Raw genomic sequence first — 27362 nt, forward strand, 5'->3', positions numbered from 1 at the left:
GACTGATGGCTGACTTTCCCACAGAACTTAAAGAATGGAATGACATCTTGAAAGTGCTGAATTTATAATTTCATACTCAGCAAAAATATCCTTCAAAAATAAAAGCAATATTGCAGCCGGCCCAGTGGGGTAGTGGTTAAGTTCACGTGTTCCACTTCGGTGGCCCAGGGTTCACAGGTTTGGATCCTGGCTCTGGACCTACACACTGCTCATCAAGCCATGCTGTGGCAGCGTCCAACATACAAAACAGAGGAAGACTGGCACAGATGTTAGCTCAGTGACAATGTTCCTCAAGCAAAAGAGAAAAAAAAAAAAAAGAGGAAGATTGGCAACAGATGTTAGTTCAGGGCCAATCTTCCTCACCAAAAATAAAGGCAATATTGAATTGTACACTTTAAGTGGATGCATGGTATGATATGTGAATTTTATCTCAATAAACATGTTATAAAAGGAAATAAAGGCAAAAGAAGGTTTAAAAAAACAAAAGTTAAGAGAATTCATTGACAGCAGACTCGGCACTAAAATAAATACTAACAAGAGTTCTCCAAGAAGAAGAAAATAATCCCAGATATAAGTAAGGAAGGAAAGGCAGGATGGAATGAAAAAATCAGAAAGAGTAAATATGTGGGTAAATAAAACAATACTGATGCTTCAAAATAGATGGCAGTAGTAATAATAATAATAAAATAATGTGTCTTGAGGTTTAATATATAGAGACTGTAGAGGTAAAATACATGGCAGCAATAACACAAAAGGAAGGATGGGTAAACAGATTTAAACTGTCAAAAAGTTCTTGCATTGTTGGGAAATGGTAATGTACCAATTTAAGGTAGACTGGTAAGTCAAAGATGCATATTATAATCTCTAAGGTAACTGCTAAATGAATTTTTAAAATATTTCCAACAAACTAACATAGTAATAAAAAAATGGATAAGAGGGAATACCTAGTTTATTCAAAAGAAGGCAGAAAAGGAGAAATACAGGAACAAAGAAGAAATGGGACAAATAAAAAACAAACTTGAAGATGATAAACTTAAAGCCAGTAATCAAGAACCATGTTAACTGTAAATGGACTAGATACTCCAATTAAAAGACAACCTTCCTACAAAGAAAACTTCTTATACATGTGGCTTCAATTCATGGTGAATTATTTCACACATTTAAGGAAGGACTAACACCGGGTTTACAAACTCTTCCGGTGTACAGAAAAGAAGGAACACACTCCCAACTTGTTTTATGAGGCCACAATAATCTTGCTACCAAAAACTCAACAAAGATATTAAAGAGAGGAAAATTATAGGTCTATCTTTGAACATAGACTCAAATTTCTTAGGCAAAATATTAGCACATTGAATCCACTGATATATGAAAAGAACAATATACCAAGACCAAATGGGGTTTATTCCAGGAATGCAACACTTGAAAGTCAATTAGTGTAATTCATGACTGTAAGAGAATAAAGATGAAAAACCACATGCACATCTCAACAGAGGTAGAAAAATCATTTAATAAAAACTCCCAGAAAACTAGCAGTAAAAACCCCCTTAATTTAGTAAATAGCATCTACAAAAAAATTTACAACATCATATTGAATGGTGAAATACTGAATTCTTATTTTGAGTTCAGAAACAAGTCAAAGAGGTCCACCATCTTCACTTCTATTCAACATTTTGCTAGAAGTCCCAGTCAGCTCAATAAGCCAAGAAAAGAAAAATTTGAAATAGAAAAATGAAACTATCATTACTTACAGAAAATATGATTGTATACATGAAGAAATCCAAAAGAATCTATAGAATTATTAGAATTAAAGTGAATTTAGTTAGGTTGCTAGATGTAAAGGCAATATTTATATTTCTATATATTAACAAAAAAGAATTAGATAAAATAAAACATCAAAAACCTAGAAATAAATCTAATCTCTACACGTAAATCTATAAAACATTGCTGAGACACATTTAAAAAGACCCAAGTAAATAAAAGGGATCTACCAGGTCTATGGGTTGGAAAATTCAAAATTGAGAAGATATTAATTCCTCCTGAAATTGATCTATATATTCAATGCAATACCAATTAAACTGCAATTCCTCCCTCCCCTCCCCTGGAAATTGACAAGCTGTTTCTAAAATGTATATAGAAATACAAAGGGTTAAGAATAGCTTAGTCTAGCTAGAAGAACACCAAAGTTAGAGGTCTTACATTACCAGATATGAAGACTTTATAAAAATTGCAACTGCAGTGTACTGAGTTTTTCAATACATTGTACTGGGTCAAGTGAATACTCACTTGGAAATACATGAATTTTGGCTACTATCTCACACCATATACAAATATCAGCGCTACATGGATTGTAGGCCTAATGTGAATGGTAAAATAATAAAGATTTTAGAAGAATATAAGAATATTTTCATAATCTTGGGGTAAAGACTTATTATACAGGACACAAAATCATTAACCATAAAATAAAAGACTAGTATATTGGGCTTCAAAAAAATTAAGAATTTCTGGTCATCAAAGGACACCATTTGAAAAAGCAAACCAAAGAGAAGATATTTATAATGATATATCAGACAAAAAACTCATATCCATAAAATGTAAAGAACCCTGCAAATCAATAGGAAAAAGACAGACAATCCAATAAATATGAATAAGTGACTTGAAGAGGCACTTAACAAGTGAGAATATCCAAATGACATCATTACTTCTCAAAGAAATGCACATTAAAACCACAATAAAATACAGACTTGCCAGAACGGCTGAAACCACGATGAAACAGACATTTGTCCAAATGGCTAAAACTAATAAGGCTGATGGTACTAAGTATTGATGAGGATGTGGAGTAACTGAACTCTCATATATTGTTGGTGGGAGCGTAAAATGGTACAACCGCTGTTGAAAGCTATTTGGCAATATCTTCCACAGCTATATATACACCCATCTTATGATTTGGTAGTTTCATTCTTATGCATAAACTCAAGAGAAATGAGTGCACATGTCCACTAAAAGATATGTACAGGAATGCTCATGGCAGTTTTAGACATAAAAGCTAGAAATTGTAAACAACACAAATGTCCATCAACAGGAGAATGGATAAATAGTGATATACTCATGTGATGGAATACAACACAGCAACGAAAAAGAAGAAACTATTGTTATTGTTACATGCAACAAGACAGACGAATTTCACAGACATAATGATGATCAAATAAAACCAGACACAAAAGACTACGGACTGTATGATTCTACCCATAAGAAGGTCAAGAACAGGTAAAACTAACCTATGGTGACAGAAATCAGAACAGTGGTTATGTCTGAGTATGGACTGGGAGCCTCATCTTGATCTAGATGATGGTATATGCATGCATACATATGTAAAAATTCATTGAGCTGTCCACTTAAAGTCTCTGTACTTTACATGTTACATGAAAGAACACATAATATTAACATTTTTAATGTTACATTAAACATTAAAAAACAGTAACATTTTTTAAAAATATGATCACTACTTAAACAGTCTTCATGGTCCATTTGGACCGGTCTCTTTGGCCACAGAATGTCAGTGGTCTGGGCAGAAGGCAGTAGGAAAATTTGGGGAGGGGGCAGGAAAACAGAGAGGAGAAAGTTAGCACATGCCTCCTAGAAGAAAATCATCACCTTACGAAGCATGTACAGACATATTAAATAAGTTCATTTATCCACAGAGTAGCCAAAAATTTTTAAAGAGGGGTCCCCCATGGCCAAGTGGTTAAGTTCATGTGCTCCGCTTCGGGGGCCCAGGGTTTCGCTAGTTCGGATCCTGGGCGCGGACACGGCATCGCTCATTAGGCCATGCTGAGGCGGCGTCCCACAGAGCAGAACTAGGAGGACCCACGACTAGAATATTCAACTACGTACTGGGGGGCTCTGGGGAGAAGAGGAAGAAGACAGAAAAAGATTGGCAACAAAAGTTAGCTAAAGGCCAATCTTTAAAAACAAACAAAATTTTAAAGAGATTTATCTATACGGTCATTGAAATAGCATTTTTGTAAAGCAGCCCTCTGTTCATACCAAATGTTTGTCTCAGAGTTGTAAAGCTACTCAGTTTCTCACACAGCATCATTATTTCCTTATTCCGACATAATTTCTGTCCCAAACTTTTCCCTCTCCTGCCCGAATCAAGTCTTCACTTCTCTGATCTTAATTATAATTTATAAATGTTAATCAGTACACGGATACATTAAGATGTAGTGAGGGAAATATCAGTGTACGGATATGTTAACGTGGTCATACAACTGGAAAACAGAAAAACAACGGAAGAAGGGCACTGCTGCAGGTGACGAAGCCAGCACAGATGGCCGTGGACAGGAGGGCCCCTCATCTGAGTCGTGGCTTGGCTGTCCTTAGACTCTTAATTGTCCACACAGAACAGAAGAAAAACAACATTTTTCATCTTTTTAAGCTTCCATTTACCTTCTAGTAAGACAAATTCTTATCTTTATGTCCAGCTGTGGAAGAATTTACATAGTTACATAGACTATTGCAGGTTAGGTTATTTTCAACAAGTTTTCAGTTCCATACCTAAAGATACATACCATTTTAGACAACAGTATACCCCCTATATATTAAAATGCCAGTCCTCTGAAAATTCCTCTAAGTATCTGTATATGTGATTTCCCCTTCTTTTTAAAGAATCACGCCAGTAAAGTTTTTAGGGATGTTTTTAAAAACTTTAGCACTCAAGCATTAACTTTATATGTGATCGAGCACCTTTATATTTCCTCTCTTATCCATCAAAAGAACGTGAATTATTGTACATTTAATCTCTCCTTTTACCAAAATTTATAATTTGAACAAAAAGGATAGCACTATGGTACTTAAAATAAACTGCTATGAATAATCAAATGTCTACCACAGCAACAGGTCTTCAATGAGGATAATCATCACACATCCATTCCACAACACAGTGCCCGTTTCACACGACCAGCCTCTCATAAAGTTAAAAATAAAACTGCACTTAAGAATGTCAAGTTCTTCAATCTTACTGGATCTTAAAGCGAAGAAAACAAAAGTAATAATGATTTTCCAATTTATCTACAAACAGAAATGTCAGAAAATAAATCTATAGCATTCTGTTCATACAATTTAAATTTCCTTTTCTAAGTCATGACTTTTTTTGTTCTTTCTGCTTTCTTCTTCTTTTTTTAATATAGGAGGATTTCAAATCATACATGAAAAGCTAAAAGCTGCTCAATATGGGAAGGAACAAGAATGAAACTGAAATTTTTTTTAGCGAAGAGACAAATTTTATGAAATTGTACAAATTAAAAATGTTATGCAATGGAAAAGAATAATGGGAGCAACATAATGCTAAGGATTATCCCAGCTGCCTGTGTTCTGGAGAAAAGCTGCTGTGTTCAACACTACCTCAACCTGTCTGAAGTGTTCGACCCCTTATGGTGACCTTGGCAGCATTCTAACTAGAAAAACACTACAAAACGCCCTTCCACCTGGCCCAGCAGAAACACACCAGGAAAATGAAGCCTGACGAATAACTTCCAAGAACGGTGTCTTTTAATCCAAGCCTCCTTAGAAATACAAAACATCAAGCTTTTTACCACGTGGTCAGAAGTACTAATGGGAAGGAAGTGGTTGAATAGACAGGACCTATTTTGTACTAGCATGGGGAAGCCGAGACAGACAGATTTGGGAGCCACCTTAGTTACTCCTTTTCAATCTAATAGCAGGAAAATATAAAATACTTGTACCTGCTTCATTCATGAATTCATGAACTAAAAGGTGGACAACAGCCTCGGGGAAGGGAAGCATCAGTTCCTTAATTACGTAGCAGGGAGCTGGGCATACAAAGAAAAGAGTTCAGAAGAAATATCTTGAAAGCTCAAAAGTGAGAAACGCTGAAGATGAGGACTGAAATGAGACTTATTACCAAATGTTCATAAGATGAAAAATGTTGCCACCTTGAAAATACACTTTCCCCCAAATAAACGAAATTTAAATAACTACTCTCAAGGAAGATAGTCTAAGGAATGTCATAATTGGGAGTTACTTAACAAGACAGTGACTAAAACCTTCATGTTGCTGTAGCAGCTATTTTCTTTGGGTAGATTATGTTTAAAATATTTATTTGATGCATACTTCCTCTGTTACCTTATGATGACTTTTCTATTCTTTGAGTTTTACAGTAACTCACATTTGAATTCCAAATTTCATTAAAGTCTGCCACATTCATTTTAGTGCCGGATAAAGGTATCAGTTGAAGATGGGAAATACAAACTAATTAAAGGCCAGAAATTGGGGTGTTTTGGTGCAACACATTTGAGGAGCCAAAAGTCATATAATTTTAAGATACTTCATTATATTATAATAATTCCTCAATAAGACACTTATTTTGACATAGTGAAGGTGGCATATCAGAATTTACCTTATTTACTTGGATCTTAAAGAATATTAGAAGTGATAACACGAACACCCAAATCATGGGCTTATTACTGACCATTGGGAGAATATCCAAAGTAATCAGGGGGTCTAAGGCACATAGAGGGCCAATGATTTAGAAATTTTCACCATTTTGAGATGCTCTGTTCTTAAGAAATTTGACAATAAAAGGTGTCTGAAATGGGGGCAAAGTGAACAAGTAGACAACAAATTGTACACTTTGATAAAGTACTGGAGAATACACTTAAAAAAAACCAAAGTGGATACAAAATGAATTCTCTTATCAAAAAAAAAATAGTCACCACTATCCTACTAGGCTGCTTTAAAATAACTTACCTTATATTTAAAATGTAGCCATTTACATAGTTATTTAAGAAATCAGCAGTAACATAAAAAAATTAAAAGGCAGTTTTTCATGGGTAAATGAAGCTGCAACTCCAAGACAGACAAGCATGTGGAAATGAAGTCAGGAGAGCTGATTTTCTGTTCCAGTGGTTCAGTGGTTTATTATTTTATAGAGGTGTGGAAAAATTAATGAATTCCAAAATAGCTAATTTAATTCATTCAGCCACAGGATCTGGCACAATAATTAGAAGAAACTGGTCTTTCAAAATTCCTTTCCTCTGTTATTTCCTTTTCTTATTCTTGCCTCTCAAGTAGCCATATATGGTTATAAAGTATATTATATGAGTCAGGAGTGATGATGGTTTGAAAACTACACAATATAAAATCAATAAGGGAAGAAGAAAAGGAGTGATTTGGCTCAATTCCCAAAATTAATGTTACAAAGAGAATTTAATGTGTTATTTGTTTTTGTTAGATCTACTTCTTGTTTACTCCTAATACCAAACGAGTCCTTTAGTTTAACATTTTCATATGAAGTAGTTTTTAGTTTATTTTTGACGACTAAATGAAAGCTCTGTGAATTTTAAAGTGCAATTTCACTGGAAACTAACAGCCGGCACACAACTTAACTGCTGCAAACTTAGCATCAAAGGCTGTCTTTCCGACGTTTACAAGGAGCCTGAGGATGAAGACGTTTGAGGAGGACACCTCTGTTTTCTGAGCACTTCTCAAAAGCCCGTTCTAGATTATCTAGGCACGCTCATCAGTTGCTGGATCAGCTTTCTCCTCCCTTCCTCCTCTTTCTCTGCCTGCCTTTTTACCCATTTCACTTTCTGTCAAGTCCTTCAGGAGAGGCAAGGAAAATAAATGAAAATGAGACCCATCAATGTCCAGTACTCACAGTGAGTCAATTCTGTCATTAACCATTAGGGTATACTGACCATGTTTCCGGGTCATTTGCCATCAGCAACAACGTCCCTTGAGTTTACACGTCACAACTAGCATCTCCTACTAGTGTGCATGCTTTTAAAGACGACGTGAAGAGCTAACTTACTTCCAAATATATTCAACATAACTATAGACCTAAACGGACATTTTCTTGATTATTATAACTCTGTGCCTGACGGAATCACATTTTGTGAATTAGCTATTGTTTGGTAATAATTCACGAAGATTTCTCATCATTACTAGAAATAGTGAAGACTGGAAATACAAAACGTTCACTGACTCAGTGAGAGTTATGTAGCCATTTGGCCCACTTTGATAAGTATAAAAAGTTATTTCTAACAACCATTATGGACAAAAATGTGAACAGAATAATACAATATTTTGAAAATATTTTAATATTTGCCATTTTTGTTGCCTGTGCTATTAATATATACATTGATTTAGTAATAAATATACTATTACATAGAGTGCAATATTTTTAGTATTCATAACTTGTTGAAATTAATGCTGCTGTTATCTCAAGAAAGGAATAAATAAATATCATGCCCAAATTCCAAACTAATGCTCACAAGGTTATCATTAACAAAAAACTAAAAAATAAACAGATTGGGCATTTTCTTTTTAAGCACGATTCCTGTAAACATAGCAAAGATTACTTTTCTCAGCCCTGACATTTCATGTGATGGCTTTAAAAGAAAATATAGCATACAAATCCTATCACTTCATTTTTTTGCATAGGGAATGAATGAATCGTATTTCAAAATGCAGCAATCTTGCAGTGAAATGTCCTCATCACATTGCACTTATTTTCTGTATGAATTCAGAACTTTTGAGCAATAAAAATGCTCTGCATAAGTTTATAAAATATGCTTTCTGGATTTAAAATTTAACAGAAAAATTTCAAAACAAGTCATAGTTACGATTCTAAAATATTATGTACATAATATCCAACTACAGGAGGAAATGCCTCGCCGTAGCACAACACAGTGTACAAATATGAAGCACAGTGTTTAAGAGAAATTCCCTTTAGGTTTTCCTCACATCCGTGCCTAAGTGGCTAATGATTACGTGATACAACACGGCCCATTCTACTTGTTGCATACAGAGTAGAAGGGGGATGTGAGGATAAATTAAAGTAGATAAAGGAAAAAATGGCAAAAATACAGTACATATGCTTTAAACAGTGCACTTTATAAAATAATTTGCTTTATTCATATTCTTTTATAAAGTGCAATATTACTTAAAACAGAGACATGTACCTTAACATTCTGCAACGACCATTAAAACAGATTGCCAGGAAAGAGCAGTGCAAAATTAAAAACATATGTAGCTTAGCATGCATCTCAGATGGGTCCCAAACACAGAGCATGGGACCTGAAGTTCTTATATCTTTTTTTTTTTTACTTTTTAGAAAAAGATTAATAATAGCAAGTTATCATCATATGTAACCATAAAATAAAAACAATAAGTTAAAATCTTCTCTCAAGAAATAAGTATATGCCACACGTAAAATTCATTACAGAATCTTTTTGAAAACAGTCAGACCTTTTTCTCTGATAAATCACTGTTCAAAGGGTGCAAATCTCTTAAAAACCCACATTGTCCACGAGGCAAAGCAAAAGGTGTCATCATCACAGTCTGAATAACTCTTCTTGGCAGGAGTCTGAAAAACCTGTGACTTGCTTCATAAGCAGCTCAGATCTGACCGGTCCCTAATTAAATTCACAGACACCTCTGCTCTTTCAAGAATAGCCCTGTTGGCACCATGCTAGGTTGTGAAACAGTCTAACGTTGCTCTATTCACAGTAACGTTCTCTGTCCAGTGCTTTGGGACAAGGATAACCAATTGGGTTTTCCTGAAAAAATTCCCTAAGAGGCAGATTCCAATGAGACCAACGGGACACATTTTTAAAAGCACAAAACACCGCCGCAGGCATATGCTGAGGGAAGGAAAGGAGCGATGGGTCATCGGTTACATTCCTACCATTCCTGCGCCATTCAGTCGGAGAACTGGAAGAGGGTCTCTGGGTTATTGCCGTCGGCAGGATTGCTGGGCTGCAGTGTCTTTGTAGGTGTAGTTTTGCCGTGAGAATGAGAGGAAGAGGAATGAGAACTTTCACTTGAGCTGCTGCGCGTCTCCGTGCTGGTGCTGGTCTTTTTCATTTTCCTTCTCTTCGCCAAAGGCGCCTTATCGACATTCTGAAGGCAAAACCCCTCTCTCTTGTACTTGTTAAAGGCCTAGGGGAGAAAGAAAGGGAAACACAGTGAAGGTGAAAGGACTGAAGATTTCCTGGCAGTTATGACTTAGAGCAGAAGACAACCTTTGGTTGGCAACTACGGCTCCAAGTTGTTTTGGAAATGATGTCCTTAAAACCATCATATCCAAACCTCCTGGCAGGGTACAGAAGTTCATGGGAAAAGATTTCTGAGGGCTCTGTTTAAATCAAACCAGCTAGGCTGTCCAGGAGTCATGATTCTAACCAATCTTTTGAAGAAGTTAGCACTAACTCTAAAAAAAAAAAAAAAAATCCAAAAAACATTGACTGACTAGAAATTTCTAAAGAATATTAGCAATCTAAACCAACCCTCCCATCCTGTTACTTTTACTAGTTCTGTGTCTGAGATTTAAAATTCTGACCACAAAGTCCCGACACAGAGCAGACTCGATGCATTATGCTCTCTGATTCCAAGTCAGTGTAACTTGGGTGTATCTTGGACACGGCAGCTGAGCTCTGCAAACCTCTGCCTGGCTTCCTCTTCCCAGCAGCCTGCCTCAAGCTTAGGCATCACTGTGCTTACCCCTGAGACCCTTGCATCACATGTCACTGAGAAATCTGGATCATCTGCTGCAAATTCTTGCAGTTAATCTCTTCACACCTCAACATACTCTAGTTCATTAACTTTTTAATCCATTTCTGCAGCCGATGAGGAAATGCTATCCCTTCTTTCTCAACACAATCCCTTCAGAGGGAATCTTATTTCTCCCAAACAAATCTATTCCTTATACAATTATCTTAATGTATTTGCATCTGCTTGGGACCAAATGCAGAATTTACAGTTACTGCTCTGTAGTCTTAGCCTTTCAAATATACAATCTATACCTAATACCAATTAACTGACTTCTTTTCCTTCACAGTCTCTAGGACGTGTTATGCACAAAACAGTTGTGGAGTGGATGAACTTTCACATGTGCCTTAGTTCCTAATGTTTATTGACAGCTTCTAAAGAAAATTATTTAGCTCACGTGAGAGAAAAAAGTTCTAATGTTATGCACATTGTTACCTGCTGAAAATCTTCAACTATTCAAATAGTTGACATAGAGAATACTTCCTCATCTCACAAACTCATTCTAAATGTCAAGAAAGTATTTTGTGGGTTAGTAGTGACTCTGGTCCCACATGCACTTTCTGTTTATATCATATGTGTTTATATCATGAAGGGATTTACAAAAACATACCTAAAATTTAAAGAACACATTATTTTAAATGTATTGCTATGAGTGTGCCTCTGAGGTTCTAGTCAGAACATCTGATTCCTTTCCACACTGCCCCACATGTGCAGAGCACAGAGCCTTACATGGAACGTTGCTTTCACACAGGTATGCACAGCAGCTCCTGAAGATCCCAGAATGTCTGGAGTCATCAGAGGATTTGAGGACAGCTGACTGCCATCTTGAAGCCATTCATTGTATCTTAAGCCAGACATTTTAAGCCTTTTATTTGGATCAACTGTGAGAAGACCTGTGGGAACAAATAAGGTATTTTTATTTTATGATTTGTCATTTCAAACATAGTTTCAAATCACCCTCAGACATAAGTCTCAGTTATGTTCACAGGACACCATGGTTCCCAGGAGCCTTCAACCTCCTACAAAGATAATTATATTTTCATATATATTTAAATCCCCTAGTGAATACCGGATGCTGATGGTAAAGCTCACAATAGCCCAGTGCTAGGAGGCTACAGGCTACCTGGCTGTTCAATCAGGAGAAAATAACTGCCCAAAACAAAGACTCCCCCGTGACTGGGTAAACCCCAGATGAACACAGAGTTATCTGGATATGCTTCCTTATGTACAATCACCTTCTCCAAGTCAGGGAGTGCAGCAAGGCACTAGAGATACAGAGACGGAGCCAAAGACATCGACAGAACCCAGCTATTATGACCTCGGGGACAAGCACAACAGAAAAATCCACATGAACGTGTGTTAGCAGGCGCAGGGGAAGGGCTCACCTAGGGAGGGTGGGCACCCTGGAAGCTACCAGAAGGTGGGCCCTGGAGGATGCGCAGAAGAGGGCTTGATGAAGAGGGTGCCCCAGAGATTCACAAGAGCACCGCAAAGGCGTGCAGGAGGCCAAAAGCTCGGCACATTTGAGGAATTCAAGCGCCCTACGATGGCAGAGTGAGGGTGACAGGAAGTGGAGGCAGGCAGGTCCAGGTCACGAAGGGCTTTGAATTTGGAATGCTCCACTCTGGAGTCTGACCTGAAGCTAACAGGGATTCTCAGAAGGATTTTTTAACAGAAAAGAGGCATGATCACATTTGGCTATTAGAAGGTCACTTTCCCAATTGATGATGGACAGGTTAAGTCAGAGGAAGCAACTTCGTAGAAGTCACCACAAAGTAAAGGATGGATGTGGAAGGATGTTGTAGGATTTTATGAGGGAAATGATGACAAGAACTAAGGCAATGGCCACGGGCGTGGGGAAAAGAGGAGGGCCAGGAGGGATGCTGACCCTGCAGAGCTGTGACTGGCTGTGGAAGGTGAGGAAGGTGCAGGTATCTAGGACGATGTCTGGATGTCTGTCTGGTGATGCGGCTTCTCGGCAGTGCCACTGTCCAGAAGAGGGGAGATGGAGGAGGCACATGTTTTGGGGAAAGAAAAGTACAGGTTCATTTTGGAGGTGGTGGACTGAGATGCTGGTGGGTCCAAGTGCAAGTTCACGCCATGACTGCAGAGAAGATTACTAAGAGACAGTCTTCCAATAAGAGGAAAAGAAGGCCGACCAGAGTCACCTGGAAACCTTTTAGAACACACACGGCTTCCTTGAGCAATTAACAGACAAGTATATGTGTAACAGGTCTGATGTCACTTCAATCACTACACACCACACAGAACATAAAGTTTCATTCGATTCTTACCTTGGATCAAATCTTTAGCCTCTTGGGATACATTCCTCCAGGCTTCTCCTTCAAAGGAGAAATCTCCCTTTTTAATTTTCTTCATGATTTCCACTGCACTGGTACATGTCAAACTTTTGTCATGAGATTGGAATGGAACTTGCCCTGACAACATTGTATACTATCAAGAAAAAAAAGGAACAAAATAGAAAGTCTGCCAAAATCACTGTCAAAGCCACTCTAGTAATTTTATCACCACCTTCATCAGCATAATTTATCAAATATTACAACTAGCATTACTGGGTTTAAAAGATTACATGACTTCCATCACTGAAACAACTAACACATTTCAAAGACTTGTAAATAAAGAGGACTGGCTTATTATGATATCATGATTTAAAACCATTTTTATAACTATATTCAGAACAAGAAGAATAAAAAAGGGATAATCCAACTGCTTGAGGAAAGATGGTATTAATGTTAACAGAAAGTTGAGAACAGCAAAATCTCTTAACTATTTTTTTCTATCCAATTCCACACATCCTTTCCTTAGGATATTAACGCTGGTTAAGCATGTTAAAAGATTTTTATTTAGGCCTTCTTATTTTGCTTGCAATTACCTCCATTTTTATTTTATTTTTCTCATTATAGTGTTAAACGCAATGAATTCTCTACAGTCACTTTATTTCATTGTAGCCATGTGTTTGAAAATTGATGTTTAGGGTTTTTGCCCTTTAAAAAGTCAAGAGCAGAACTGAAAAGGTAAGGTTGTCTTTGTAGCAGAGACTGGATTTTTGAAAAGTGACCCTTTAAAATCCTTGGACGGTTTTCTCTCTGCTCACTGAGCGAGTGACAGGCTTGCAGAGGCGGAAGGCGAGCTGTAACCAGTGGTGGACTGGCTGGTGTTAATGACGTGATTGTGTCTGTGCACAGACCACAGAGAAGCACCACGTGGTATGAGAAGAGGGGGGAAGTGGCAGCGGGAGCCTGCTTACATGGCTGTTAATTAGGAAGAGACACATAGAGGACAGTCTCAACCCCAGCCCTCACTAGGGGGTATGGAAGCTACGGAGGCGGCCCAGTGATCTAGAAGGAACATGCCACTTTGCTCTTCCAACCATTTGTCTGACAAGCAGGCTCGCTCTCATAATGGCAAGTGGTGAAGCAGCTCTTACACACTGGCTCTCAGAAAAGATGGAAATTCCAAGACAGGATAATAAAAATAACATAGAAAGGAAAACCAGGAGATACAAGAAGGTAGGCAGTCAACAAAACCTGAGTAAGAAGGACGGAGGATGGAGGAATGAGACTCAGACAGAGAGGAGAACTGGACCCCTCTGAGGTCACCAGAGACCAGCAGGCTTTGGGTGAATGTGGACTTGCTGAAAAAGAAAGCTGTGCCTGCCAGAATAAAAACAATACTCTTGAGAATGGAGAGTCTGAAAATAGAAGGAGAAAAAAACCTCAGTTTCTAATTTGGAGCAACCTAACAGGAAGATACTTGTTCTAAGGAGGGAAACGCTAGGACATCTGAAGAACAAAGACAAAACAACTTTAAACCCCCAAACCTCCCTAAATCCTTGGTGTGGAAGGAAGGCTACAGGTCGACGTGACTGGACTACCCCACGGGTGCGATAACTGCCCAGGATGCAGTGCAGCCGCCTCCAACGGACCCCAGGGCCGCTCCTGCCCCGTCTGAACTCTTCCCTCCTTCATCCTTCAGGCAGACACAGAGTAGTACTTACACAACCTAAATCTTATCCCAACATTCTCCTTTTCCAACTCCTTCACTGCCTTCCCAACACTTACCAGGCACCTTTCAAGCTCTGACTTGCCGGCCCTTTCCGCCTCCGCCTCTGAGTTCCCATCTCCCAATGCCACACTTGGAACCAACAATTCTTAGGCCTCCCTGACTTGGCACAAGCTACTTGGTCTCCTTAAAATGCCCATCCTAGGGTGTAACCTTTCTAGGATTGAAACTAGGCTTTCTGTAATCAATAGTCCAGAGAGAAGATGCAAGGTACCGAAGGGGAGAGATAAGCTTTAGAGTCAGACAGGCCCGGCTTGAAACAACTGCTTTTTACTAACCAGGTAGGGAAAATTAACTCACTTCTCTTAGACCACCGCTTCTTCTATGAAATAAAAGTAACAAGAGCCAGCCATCCACTGTGCTTGGTAGCAGCCGTGGCCAGCCAAGTAACTCTCCATCCTGGCCTCGCTCTGTGTTTCCCTCCCTCCTCTTCCTCTGGTTGGATGGCAATAGGGACCCCATTCCCAGTGAAAAGTGGGGTGTCAGAACAGTGAGTTGTGCAACTTCAAAGCCCCTTCCTAAAGGTCTGCTTTCTGAGTCACTGCTGGCACCAACTGTCGTAGCCTGGGTTCTCCAGAAAGCAGAGTCTGAAGCGAAAGCTTATATGCAGTTATGTTATTAAGGAGCAGAGTCCCTGAGGAGGAGGAGTGGAGGGGAATGGGGAACAGTGCACACACCAAGGAAGGGCAGGCCCTGGCTAAAATGGACCAGCAGGGACTGGCTGCCATGCTGAATGTGGAACAAGTCAATATGGCTCTGGCATTGATGAGCAACTACTAATCTGGTCAATGGATTCTTCCTGATTGCCCTCTACAGGAAAGATCAAAGCAGTAACTCTTTACGTGGCAAGGACAGCATTCACTGTCTTGCTGGAGAGCTATGCTAACTCTTCTGCTCCGTTATGATATAGTCTGTGGGGACCGTGATCATCTTGACATTCTAAAGAACCTCATGCTGGCTCTCTATATCGATGTCTTCATTAAATGAGACCTGGTGAGCAGGAACTAGCAGGTATCCTAAATGCCCTATAAGCCACATGAATGCCAGAGGGTGGGAGATAAACTCACAAATATTCAGGGGATTGTCACGTTGGTAAAGATTTAGAGCTCCAATGGTCAGAGGCACAGAGACTTTCCCCTCTGAAAGACAAAGTGGTGGACCTTGAACCACTAAGAAAGAGGCACAAGACTTAGTGAGTTTCTTTGGAACTTGGTAGCAGCATCTATTGCATCTGAGAACACTGCTCCAATCCATTTATCAAGTGACTTGGAAGGCTACCACTTTCAAGTAGTGCCCAGAGTAAAAGAGGGTTTTGCTGCAAGTCCGAGCTGTAATACAAGCTGTCCTGCTACTTAGGCCATAGGATTTATAGACCCGATTGTGCTAGGAATATCTGTAAAAGAATGCTGTGTAGAGTCTGTGGCAACTCCAGCTGAAGAGTCACAGAGTAGACCTGAAGGATTCTGGTGCAAGGTCATGCCTTCTGCGGCAGAGAACAAGTCTCTGAAAAAGAGCTCCTGGGATGCTACTGAGTCCTAGCAGATGCTGAGTGCCTAAACAAGCCCTACCGAGAGCAGTGCATCGTGCACCAGGATCAGCAGATGCACTAATTTATAAAGCCACAGCAGCAATCCAATGCACTATGGACATGACACACTCAGAATTAACCCTAGGAGGTCCAGAAGGCATGAGTAAATTACATGGATAAGGTGTATATCACCTATGTCTGTTGCACCAATGCTTTTTCCTTAACTCAAGCCTACAGCCTCACTGAGGGGGGCTCAGTGGAGCCCTGGTCTTGAGGATTGTGCCGAACCAAAGGCTGATCTCTTGGTCCTGGGTGCCCCATACCTAGATTCCATGGGTACATGACCCACTTACGGAATTCATGATTCTATCCCTGCAAACTTAGGGTCTGCTCAGTCAGAGGAGTTGGTCTCACGGACTCAAGCGATGAGTTGCATTGATGACAACAGGTGGCAACCCAGCAGCACACCCTCTGCTCTCCCTCTTTCCCTGCATACTCCTGGTTCCCCAGGATTATGCTCCTTAGGAACGTGACAAACATAAGCTCTAGCTTCAGGTTCTGCTTTCTGAGGAACCCAGACTACAATGTCTTTCTACTGTTGATGAACATTTGACTTGTTTCCAGTTTGGGGCATTGAAACATGCTGCTATTTATCTTTGTGTTCGTGTGTTTTGGTAATAAAAATACACATTCCTATTGGGTGTATTCCTGAGAATGGAACAGCTGGATCACTAGGTCTCTGTATGTTCAGTAGACGCTGCCAAAGTTTTCCAAAGTCTCTCCTCCTTCTTAATCCTACCTCACTTCCTGATAGATACGTATGTGGCTAAATCTAAGAAAGCAACCTTTACAAATACGGTTTTCTTGCTTTCTGATGGGTAATAATGCAACAGGCTGTTGGGTGGAAAAACTAATTCTCCATCCTTGTAGAAAACTTTGTAGAAAAGATCCCTTCTCTGGAAGAGATAGAATTAAACAAACTTTAGGCTCATCTCAACTCTAATATCTTACAATTTTAGTTGACTATCCAGCACCAACTTCTGTTAAGAATAATTTTGTGTCTGCAAATGATGTGGCAAAAACAGTAGCTATACACACAAAGGCATACATCTGTATACATTTATGTGTGTCCATATACATGTATTACGAATGCGTGTATACACACACACACGGGGAGAGTGTGCAAATGTGCATGCACAAAAGAGAAGTAGAGAGAAAAGCTAATGAGGTAATATTTTAGATGTTCACAATATTGTTCTCTCAAATTTTCCACAGGTCTGAGAATTTTCAAAACAAAATTTTGAGAGAAAAGTAAAAAATAGCATCTCTGAAATAACACGCTTGGAGGAAATGTTTTAAATGGAACTATATGCCACTCCATGAGTTACGTATAACACATCTCCATGAGAAGGCATATAATCCTATCCTACATTTTCTAAATATTGTGTTATAGACTGAACGTTTGTGTGCCCCCAAAATTCTTATGTTGAAGACTCAACCCCCACTGTGACTGTATTTGGAGATAGGGCCTTTATGGAGGTAGTTAAGGTTAAATGAGGTCATAAGGATGGGTCCTGATCCAATAGGATTGGTGTCCGTCCAAGAAGAGACAGCAGAGAGCTTGCTCATTCTCTTTCTAGCACACGCACAGAGGAAAGGCACAGTGAGTAGGGGGTCATCTGCAACCCAAGGAGAAAGCTCTCTCTAGACATCAACCCTGTCAGCACAATGGACTTTCCAGCCCCTATAACAGTGAGAAACTAAATTTCGTTGTTTAAGCCACCCTCTCTGTGGTATTTTGTTATGACAGCCGGAGCAGACTAAGACACTGTGTAAGCTCCATTTGAAAGAGTGCTGTATATTTTAGATGGGGACTGCACGTCCATGAGGTAGACTGGGCTGTAATCAAACCCACGTGACACTGCATGACACATCTTCTTGGAGTATTTATTTTACTCAATGGGGTTAATACAAATTATTTTCATATTAAAACATCCACATTCATGTTTATGAGAAGCTACATGCAAAAGGGTCATAGATTTCTAAAGCAAATCAGTAGACTCCAAATAAATTCTGTGCTTGCTATGGGATGACTCAGGCTTTGTATCTAGATCCTCTTTTTGTTGACACTGTAACGCAGGTGTTACCTTTGTTTTTCACCTGTAAGTATTTCATTGTTTCTCTAAAGGGCAATGACTTTTAAAACCCATAAACACAACACCATTATCACACGTAAAAAAATTAGCAGTAATTCCTTTGTATCATTCAATATTCAATCAATGTTCAAATTTCCCCAATTGTGTTATATACATTGTGTGTGTGTGTATGTATATATATATATATATATATTATAATTATGTTTGTATGACTTAGATTTAGAACCTGAATTTAACAAATAGAATTTAAATTAGAATTTGCTTGAATAAGAATTCAAGTAAGATGCAAACATTGTTTCTTAAGTGTCTTTCAATCTATAGGTTTTCAGGCTATTTTTTCTTATAATTTATTTGTTGAAGAAATTGGGTTGTTTGTCCTGTAGAACTTCCCACAGTATGGATATTGTTGATTGTACCCCCGTGGTATCATTTGACCTGTTCTTTGTCCTCTATTTCTCTTAAAAATTTGACAGTGAGATGTGGAGAGCGGCACGGCTTCCATCCATGCCGTTACACACAGCTATTTCCATAGATTCGGCATCTGGAGGCTCTACAACACCTGTCTGCACGTCTCAGACTGTCTTGTAAAACCTTAAAAAGCACGATGGCTATAACTGGCCTATAGTTAAAGTAAGGGCTCTTCTACAAGGGGTAATTTTCTATCATTACTAAAAAGAAAAATTTACACTAATTTTTTAGGAAAGTACTACTAATGAAAATGTAATCAATTTAAGTCCTTAAAACTCTGAAATCTGCAGAATTCGGTTGTTGATTTTTATTTAAAAATCTTATAAATATGTAATTTCAATGTGAAAATCATAAGTGATGACTTAAAATTGCTGAGAAGAAAATCATATAAAGCTTAAAAATAAAAGAAGAACCATCCTGCGGGGACAACTGGCTAGCCACTGGGGGGAAACAGACTGACGCCGAAAGAAATCCCAGATGGAGTGCAGATTTAAGTACAAAAATAAAACATAATTCTGGAGGAAAATGTAGGAGAATATTTTTATAATCTGGGTTGGGTAGAGGTGGGTGACAATCTGACATCAAAGCCAGATGCCATGAAGGAAAAGACAGACACATCTCACCACACAGAAATTTAAAAAACTTCTCTATTTAAACCCCCTAAAAACCCACTTAAAACCCCACCTTACTATAACCAAAGTTTTTAAACAAATGACAAACCAGAAAAGACATTTCCAATATTAATGGCAAAGGATTAAAATCTTTAATAGAGCTTTAAAATTCAGTAAGAAAAATTTCCTCATAGGAAAATGGGCAAAGCTCATAAATAGCAACTCATAAAAGAGAAATTACAAATGTCCAAATAAAAGATGCTCAGACTGAATATTCACCAAAGAAATGCATGCAAATTATAACAAGAGAAGGAAATAATTTAAGATTGAAATTGATAGTATCCGATATATTTGCATATAGTTGATAAGAACCTGGTATGGTAAACCTTCAAGAAGGAAATCTGGGCAAATATGACAAAATAAAGATGTATATGCCATTCTCCTAGGAATCTATCCTAAGAAAATAATGAGACAAATGCAAGCACACATATAAAAAATATTAATTTGTGTAGTTTATAACCAGTGAAAAACTGGAAGATGTTAACTGCTCATTAGTAAATAAACTTTGGAGACTCAAACTACATGTATAATATAGTCTCATTTGTTAAAAGCCCAAATGTATATACACATACATAGAAAAACCTGCAGAAAGATATAAAGCACATAATATGGTGGTGGGGGGCGGTTAGGGGTGAGAACTCGCACAATGGCATTTGTGCACGATGACAGTACAAGTGATTTCACTTTGTTCCTTACATCTTCCTGTATTGTCTAAAAATTTCTCCCTAAGATTATGCAGTACAAATTACATGCAGAAAAAATAAAGCTATTTTGAGAAAAAAACACGCCACGATTTTTCTAGCTTAATGTTCGGTTTCTGATCATGGCAGACAAGCACATTTTGTGAAAAGCATGCTTACCATGATTACTATATGTTCCTATAAATATTTCTAATTTTATCTATTAATCTGTTAATTTATCCTAAATGATATTCCTCAACTACAGTGTTAATCTGAAAATTTCACTGAATATTTTTAAATTTTTTTCTGTTAATGAATCACTTTGCTATTTTCACGTTATATTTAACATAATATGCACATCTTTTGAAAATATACTATTGCTTCTTTTAAAAAAATATATAACACTTTTATACACATAAAACACAGCTGCCTTAAATATTTCAAAATAAACCAACATAAAAATTCCTACATTTTCTCCAATGTAAGTTTTAAGAAAGGAAAACAGTCTTCTGTCAGGCCTTTAAGTAGTTGCACAGAAAAGAAATTAATTTGCCAGTTTTTTCACAAATTTAAGAAAAACAGCAGAGAGAGACAGAGGTAGAGAGGACATCCAAGAACTGACTGAGTTTAACAGCTCTACTGAAATGAACTCACCAAAATGACGCCCAGGCTCCAGAGGTCGCAGGACTCGTCGTAGCCGCTGTGATTCAAGAGCTCGGGGGCGGCATAGTGAAGGGTGAAGCAGGGCGTCTTCAGAGGCTGGTTATCAGGCGGCTTTAGGCGGGCAAACCCGAAATCAATTACTTTAATTTCCAAGTTGTCATTTTCATCAGTGAACAACAAATTCTGCCAAGATACAAACACTACATTAGTTTCTAATTAAAATGTCATGGGACTTGGTGATGCCATTTATGTAACGTATTGATACTGGATCCAGACAGAGAGAGAGGGTGTGGGAGCTGGAAGTCAGTGAACTGCTGCTCTCTGCTTTATGCTTTTTTGTATTATTTCAATTTGACAGTGTCCTGTGAAAAGGTCTTCAACTGCACCATGTCTCTTCTGAGGTCAGACCTGTCTGACGTCTCCGCTGTTTCCTCTGACTGTGTTTGTCTCCTTCCTCTACCAACCTCCCTTCTGACCTGGTTCACGCACCTACCCCTCATTTAGAGAGATCACACTGACCGTGCCTCTAAACTGAAGTTAGAACTTTATGTCTTTCCTCCTAGCATTAGTTACTTTTCCTTCCTGGCACCAACCCCTCTGCATTATTAGTTAAATGTCTTCATCCCCATTAGACCGTAATTCCATAAGGGCAGGGGCTGTGTGTCCACCTTACTTATGACTCTATCCCCAGAGCCTGGTCCAGTCACATAGTAGGTGCTTTAGAAAATATTTGTTCATTGAAAGAAGTCACAAATAAAATAGTTATATAATATCTAGTGTAGCCTATTAAAGAAGACATGATGGAGACATACATTACATTTCAGAAATATTTTATCTGAAACAGTTTATACTTAAACATTTTTTGATGCTTATGGGTATTATCCCTCAACTATTCAGGAAACACTGTTATTTTGAATCATTCATTCCCATAGCTTTTCAATTATTGAGTAATCAATCAGGTAATTACTCATACTACCTAAGTAATACAGGTTTCACTGTATTTGTATTTATCACATGTCTAATAAATGCTAACTGTACTGATGCACAAATCGTCATTTTTAGTGGTACAGCAGGCTAGTACCCACAGTAAATGAATCTGGTTATACTGTCTTTAGACATCCTAACAAAATCTGTTACGCCTGTATGAACATTAAATTATTACCCAGCTCTGGAATGTCATTTGCTTTGTTAATATTATTCTAATTGAAATAAAAGATATCATAGAAGGCTTCATTGATACAAAGAAGAAAAATCTTCTAAGCCTTCCATTCAAAAGTTAAAAATGAATAAAGTGGGAGGAAAGAAAAGTAAAAAAAAAAATTAGCTGAAAAGTTTTCTTACATTTTCTATCATACAATGCTTCATCTTGAATTTCTGATGGAATTGAAACGCGGATGTAATTAAATGTAAGGCTTCACCACAAGTGAAGTCACAGCCAGGTTCAGAGATGGGTGCTTGGGAGTCTCTTTCAGCAAATGACTCCTGAGCTCCTCTGCAGCGTAAGGTATTGTGCTACACACAGAGCAGGGAGGAAAGCACACAAGGCCTGTCCTCAGTGAGCCTAAGTCTTTGGAAATCACTTCAGTTTATCCTGTGTTAAGACTGGCGAAGGACCTCCTTCATCTCAGTTCTTGCAACGGAGGAGACGTGGCACTCCCCTCTCCTCTCCTCACTCTCCACGTGGAGTTGGGTGTTCATGGTCAGGAATGGTAGGAAGTAACCATTCAAACTCCTGTTATCCTCATCTCAAGTTCTGCCTGAAACTAATTTGATATAATTTTTCTTAATCTTTCAAGAGTATGGGGACCAGTTTGAAAAATACAAGCAGCCTACTAAGAATGTCAGCCAGCTTCTAAATTTATCTGATTCTCACCCAGAATTTAGGATTTTGCCTATGCATAAAATGAATGCCACATAATTATCCACCAAAAGATACATAATCAGATCTTAAAATGCTACATCAATGGGTAAGGGATTAAACTTTTAGTTTAGAAATAATTACTTGCCATTTAAAAGTCAAAGCTATTTTAGCATGAACATTTTTGCACAAAGGCATATTTTCATTTCTTCAAAATATATTTTGATTTAGGACATAACAGTGGTAGACTGCCTTAATCTGAAATTCTTCATTTCAAATAACTACTTGAAAGAAAAGCTTTATAACAAATACGAAGAATTAAGCTATATAAGCTATATTTTATTTTCAGTAAAATAGGAAGGCAAATTTAAATCCTGCTGGAGAGGATGGTTGCATCATTTGAGACTCATGAGATGACAGATGGCCAGTCACCAAAGAATAAAACATGTGAAAATGAATTCTATACAGTCATGGAGCAGATCTTTTCAATTAAAAAAAATTACATGCTCGTTCCTTGTCTGTCAAGAAAACATTTAAGTGGTGTGCTTTCACCTTTAAAAATAGACAGCTGATCTCCAATGTACAGAGCACCATATTTTTAGTGGGTGTGACGGGGGAGAGTGAGAACCACGATCAAGGAAGCAGAGGGGTAGCTATCATAGCTGCAAGTCCATGAAACACAATCCACTTCTGATTAATTACTAGTAATACGAAGAACAGCAACAGAAAGGACAGAGACTGAAGTTTAAATACTTCAGGAAGCAGTCAATTATATTTGAAGGCATGGAATTTCACTTTAAAAACATCCTCTTCCTACCAATAATCCAAGATCCTTAAACAAAAAGCAAAAATGGTGCTTTTTGGGAAATATTCTTTTGTGGTCTGACATAAAAAATAAATACCAAACAAATCATTATTTTAAATATACTTGAAAACGCATTATAATCACATGGTAATTAAAAATGAAGTTCTATTTTAGAGAGGAAATATGTGTAATTTTGCATATGGTAAAGGATGGTTCATTATTATTCTCTCATAAATTACTGGGTTTTGATTTTCAATTTTCATTATTATTTTGCTAATTTTCTAAAAGGGAGGAATTTTCATATTTTTGATTCTAAAAAGGGATCATTCTAGATTTAGAACCTTCTTTATTAACCTTTCGAAAGAAGAAAGATATAAAAAGCTGCTACTTCTGCATTGCTATACAGTTCTACAAATATTATAGTACATGAGCAAAGAAAAGCACATGTAAGGATGGCATAACTAATTAAACCAGGACAATTCTTTGTATTTAAATATTTAGAACAGAACTCTAAACATTCCTGTTCATGAGCTAAGCAATTTGATTACAAACATGAAAAATAAGTCTTCTAATATATCATTTTAAAAAACCCTCTAAAACAGTATATGTATAGAAAGATTATTATTTACTGCTACAAAAATTTCCACGGCTATTTTTAGTCCACAACTATCGCATAAAGTATTTCTTCCATAGAAGGCTCTCACACTTACAAATATAACCTCGAGATGATCAGCTGGCAAAAAAAAAAAAAGAGACCAATTTATTTTAGACTGAAATAGAAAAAGAAAGAAAGATCCAAGAGACATGATATTTGCAAGTATCTATTGAGCAGAAAGCCCTGAAAGTAAAAAAATAAAACAAACCAAACCAAGCCCATATATATTTGGGGGATATTTAATAATGATGCTAGACTGAATTACGTGAGAGAACGCGGAATTTGATACCTCGGGTTTCAAGTCTCTATGAACCACTCCGACGTCATGCATGTGGCTCACGGCCGAAACCAGCTTCCGCATGATGTAGCTGGCTTCGGTCTCACTGAAGTGTTTCTTTTTCTTAATTCGTTCAAACAGCTCTCCGCCGTTCAGAAGTTCCATCACTAGAAAGGAGTGAAGCTGGAAAACAGGAATAATGTGGAGGACCTTAATGAAGAGGAGTAGAAGTTTATCAACAGATAAAACATTTATTGACTATTAATAGCACCAATACATTCAAATAATCCTTTGTTAAACGAATCCACAGCAATCCTTGTATTTTAGAGGAAAGAGTGGAAGGATAATGTGGCTTTTTTAGAACTCTATTTTGGTGATGGAAAATTTCAAGTCCTGCAGTGAAATCTTTAGATATCCTCTCCTTGACTAATCCTTTCATTTGAATTCCATTCCAACCCTCTCTATCAAGTTTACATGTCTTTCTTTCTAAAGTGTGACCCAGTGCTGATAATGATGTGAAATCAGTTGTTTTAAATAATGTAGAAGATTACTGACATGAGCAACTGCCCACAGGAGGCCTGACACACTCGTTTAATGGCAAATTTACCTTAAAAAAGGCAATGTTTGATGATGTCACTTGAAACCTCCTGTTAGGGCTCGACAGCTTCGTTTCAGGGTTCATGTTAATACCCACGGCAAACATCCATGACTCACTGTGGGTTTTTTCTTTAAATAATTGCTTTTGATCTCAATGGTATTATCTTAAATATTTTTAAAAGTTATATTTACTATGCTTTGCATACATTTCCATTAAGAAAATAACATAAGAGCTACCAAAAAGCAAAGGAATTATATCAGCTCTCAAATGAACCCAAACAGTTTAAAAAAAGATATCAAATCACTATTCAGGGGGCCGGCCCTGTGGCGTAGTGGTTAACTTTGCACACTCCACTTTGGCAGCCTGCCGTTTGCCGGTTTGGATCCTGGGCGCAGACCTACGCACTGCTTATCAAGCCATGCTGTGGCAGGTGTCCCACGTATAAAATAGAGGAAGATGGGCATGGATGTTAGCTCAGGGCCAGTCTTCCTCAGCAAAAAGTGCAGGATTGCCAGTGGATGTTAGCTGAGGGCTAATCTTCCTCAAAAAAAAAAAAAATCACTGTTCAGATTCAGGTGCTGCATATTATAGCACTGTTATTCAACAAACAAAATAAAGTATGTTTCCCTTTCAATTAGCAAAATCCAGAAAAACTGCTTTGTAAAAAGGTGATTATAAACACATCATCCTGCACATAATGGGGAAATTCTAAAGGGGGAACAACTCTTTTAATAAGAGAATTGTTCCCAGGCTCCTACAGATCAAGCTAATTTGAGTTTCTACACCAGACACTATGGTCAAAGTTGAAGATCCGCTATGAGTATATGCCAGGGAGCTTTAAAAAAATGGAGGGCAATACCTAGAGAGGTTTAAAAGATAGGTTTTAGTGTCAAACTTGGATGCGAACGCCAGTTCTTCTATTTGACATTGGGGATGTAACTTTACCTCTGTGAACTTTAGGACTCTTATCAATAAAATGTAAATAACGGACAGAAAATGTATATATGGTAGTTTGAATAAGGGCCCTCTGAAGATGTCCATATGCTAATCCCCAGAGCCTGGGGATGTTACCTTATATGGTGAAGGGACTTTGCAAATGTGATTAAGGATCTTGAGATGGGAAGAGCATCTGAATTATCCACCAGAGTCAACAGTATGAGATGGGACTATGGAAACAAGAGATTGCAGTGATGTATGAAAAGGGTCACAAGCCAGGAATGTGGGCAGTCTCCAGAAGCTGAAAAAGGCAAGCAAACAGATTGTCCTTCAGAGCCTCCAGAAGGGACCCAGCCATGGTGACACCTTGACTTTACACCAGTGAGACTGATTTTTGAACTCCTGGTCTTCAGACTGTAAGATGATAAATTTGTATGCTTTAGGCTTGTGGTAATCTGTTACAGCAGCAATAGGAAACTAATACAGTAGTAAAGCACAAAATGAACTAAAATGCTGCACAGTCCAAGGCTGAAGACCCACCCTCAATCAATCGCACACATTAGTTGAAGGCTATGTGGATTTGGGGATGATCTAGGCAACTGTGTCACCATCATGGATAAAACAACCTAAGGTATCAGCAACTGCATATGAGAATGATAATCTATTTATACTAGTATATATATCATGAGACAATTTAGATTCCAGTATATCTAGTAACTCGAACATAACAACAGCAAATAATAAATGTAACTTGTAACATAAATAAAAAATTAGGGATGCAGTTCAGGAGATCTGACATCAGCCTGAAGGTCAGAGACTGAATGTCTTTGCCAAGATGTAGCTAGGGGCTCAGCTGCAGACCCATGGAGGGGACTGTGGAAGGTCATCCACCAATCTTTGATTGGTATGTGAATCATCGTCAACAGCAGGCTGTCCAGGCTCTTCTGAAGCAGCTCCAGTGGACAGGGGACGCAAGACCTCCTCTACGCCTGAGTAGTGTACTGAGGTGGAGGCAGCAGGGGAGCAGGGAGAGCCGTTCCCCGAGTCCTTGGTTCACAGAGGCTCCTTTTCTGATGAAGAACCAAAGAGCAAGCAGACAATGATGCCATTTTGGGGTGCTCACTCACCCGATGTGAAAACCAGGCTGTGTTTCTGCCTCCCTCAAGGCAGGAGAGCAAAGCAATTACGGCTTGTTCTAAAGTTGGACCACTTGGGTTCAGATCCCACCATGACCACTTAAAAACTGTGAGACCCTTTAGGTAACTTCTGTGAGTTTCAGTTTTCTCACCTCATGGCGTTACTATACGGATTGAATCAGATAACAAATGCAGAGTGTCTGGCACAGTACCTGGGTCACAGAAGGTAGGCGATAACAAATGGCCACAGTTACTACAGTGATGAAGCTACTGATACTG

At 38.2% G+C, this 27362-nt stretch overlaps 1 protein-coding gene across 6 annotated transcripts in view; it reads right to left on the bottom strand.

The window, feature by feature from the left end:
* RPS6KA5 (ribosomal protein S6 kinase A5) overlaps window positions 1-27362 on the bottom strand; it is a 192185-nt gene that overhangs the window by 19729 nt on the left and 145094 nt on the right. For 4 of the 6 annotated variants that reach the window (XM_044774212.2, XM_070514201.1, XM_070514202.1 and 1 more), the window contains 5 exons: window positions 24426-24596; window positions 20810-21001; window positions 12864-13023; window positions 11299-11462; window positions 8100-9960 (listed from right to left, as the gene is read on the bottom strand). In XM_044774212.2, the coding sequence (XP_044630147.1) occupies window positions 9721-9960; window positions 11299-11462; window positions 12864-13023; window positions 20810-21001; window positions 24426-24596 (927 nt within the window). In that variant the 3' untranslated portion in view covers window positions 8100-9720. Of the gene's footprint in view, window positions 1-8099; window positions 9961-11298; window positions 11463-12863; window positions 13024-20809; window positions 21002-24425; window positions 24597-27362 lie in introns of those variants that run through there. The other 2 variants (XM_070514200.1, XM_070514199.1) reach the window with 1 other exon arrangement.

Source organism: Equus asinus, chromosome 7, assembly GCF_041296235.1.
Source record: "Equus asinus isolate D_3611 breed Donkey chromosome 7, EquAss-T2T_v2, whole genome shotgun sequence".
NCBI classification, from domain to species: Eukaryota; Metazoa; Chordata; class Mammalia; order Perissodactyla; family Equidae; genus Equus; species Equus asinus.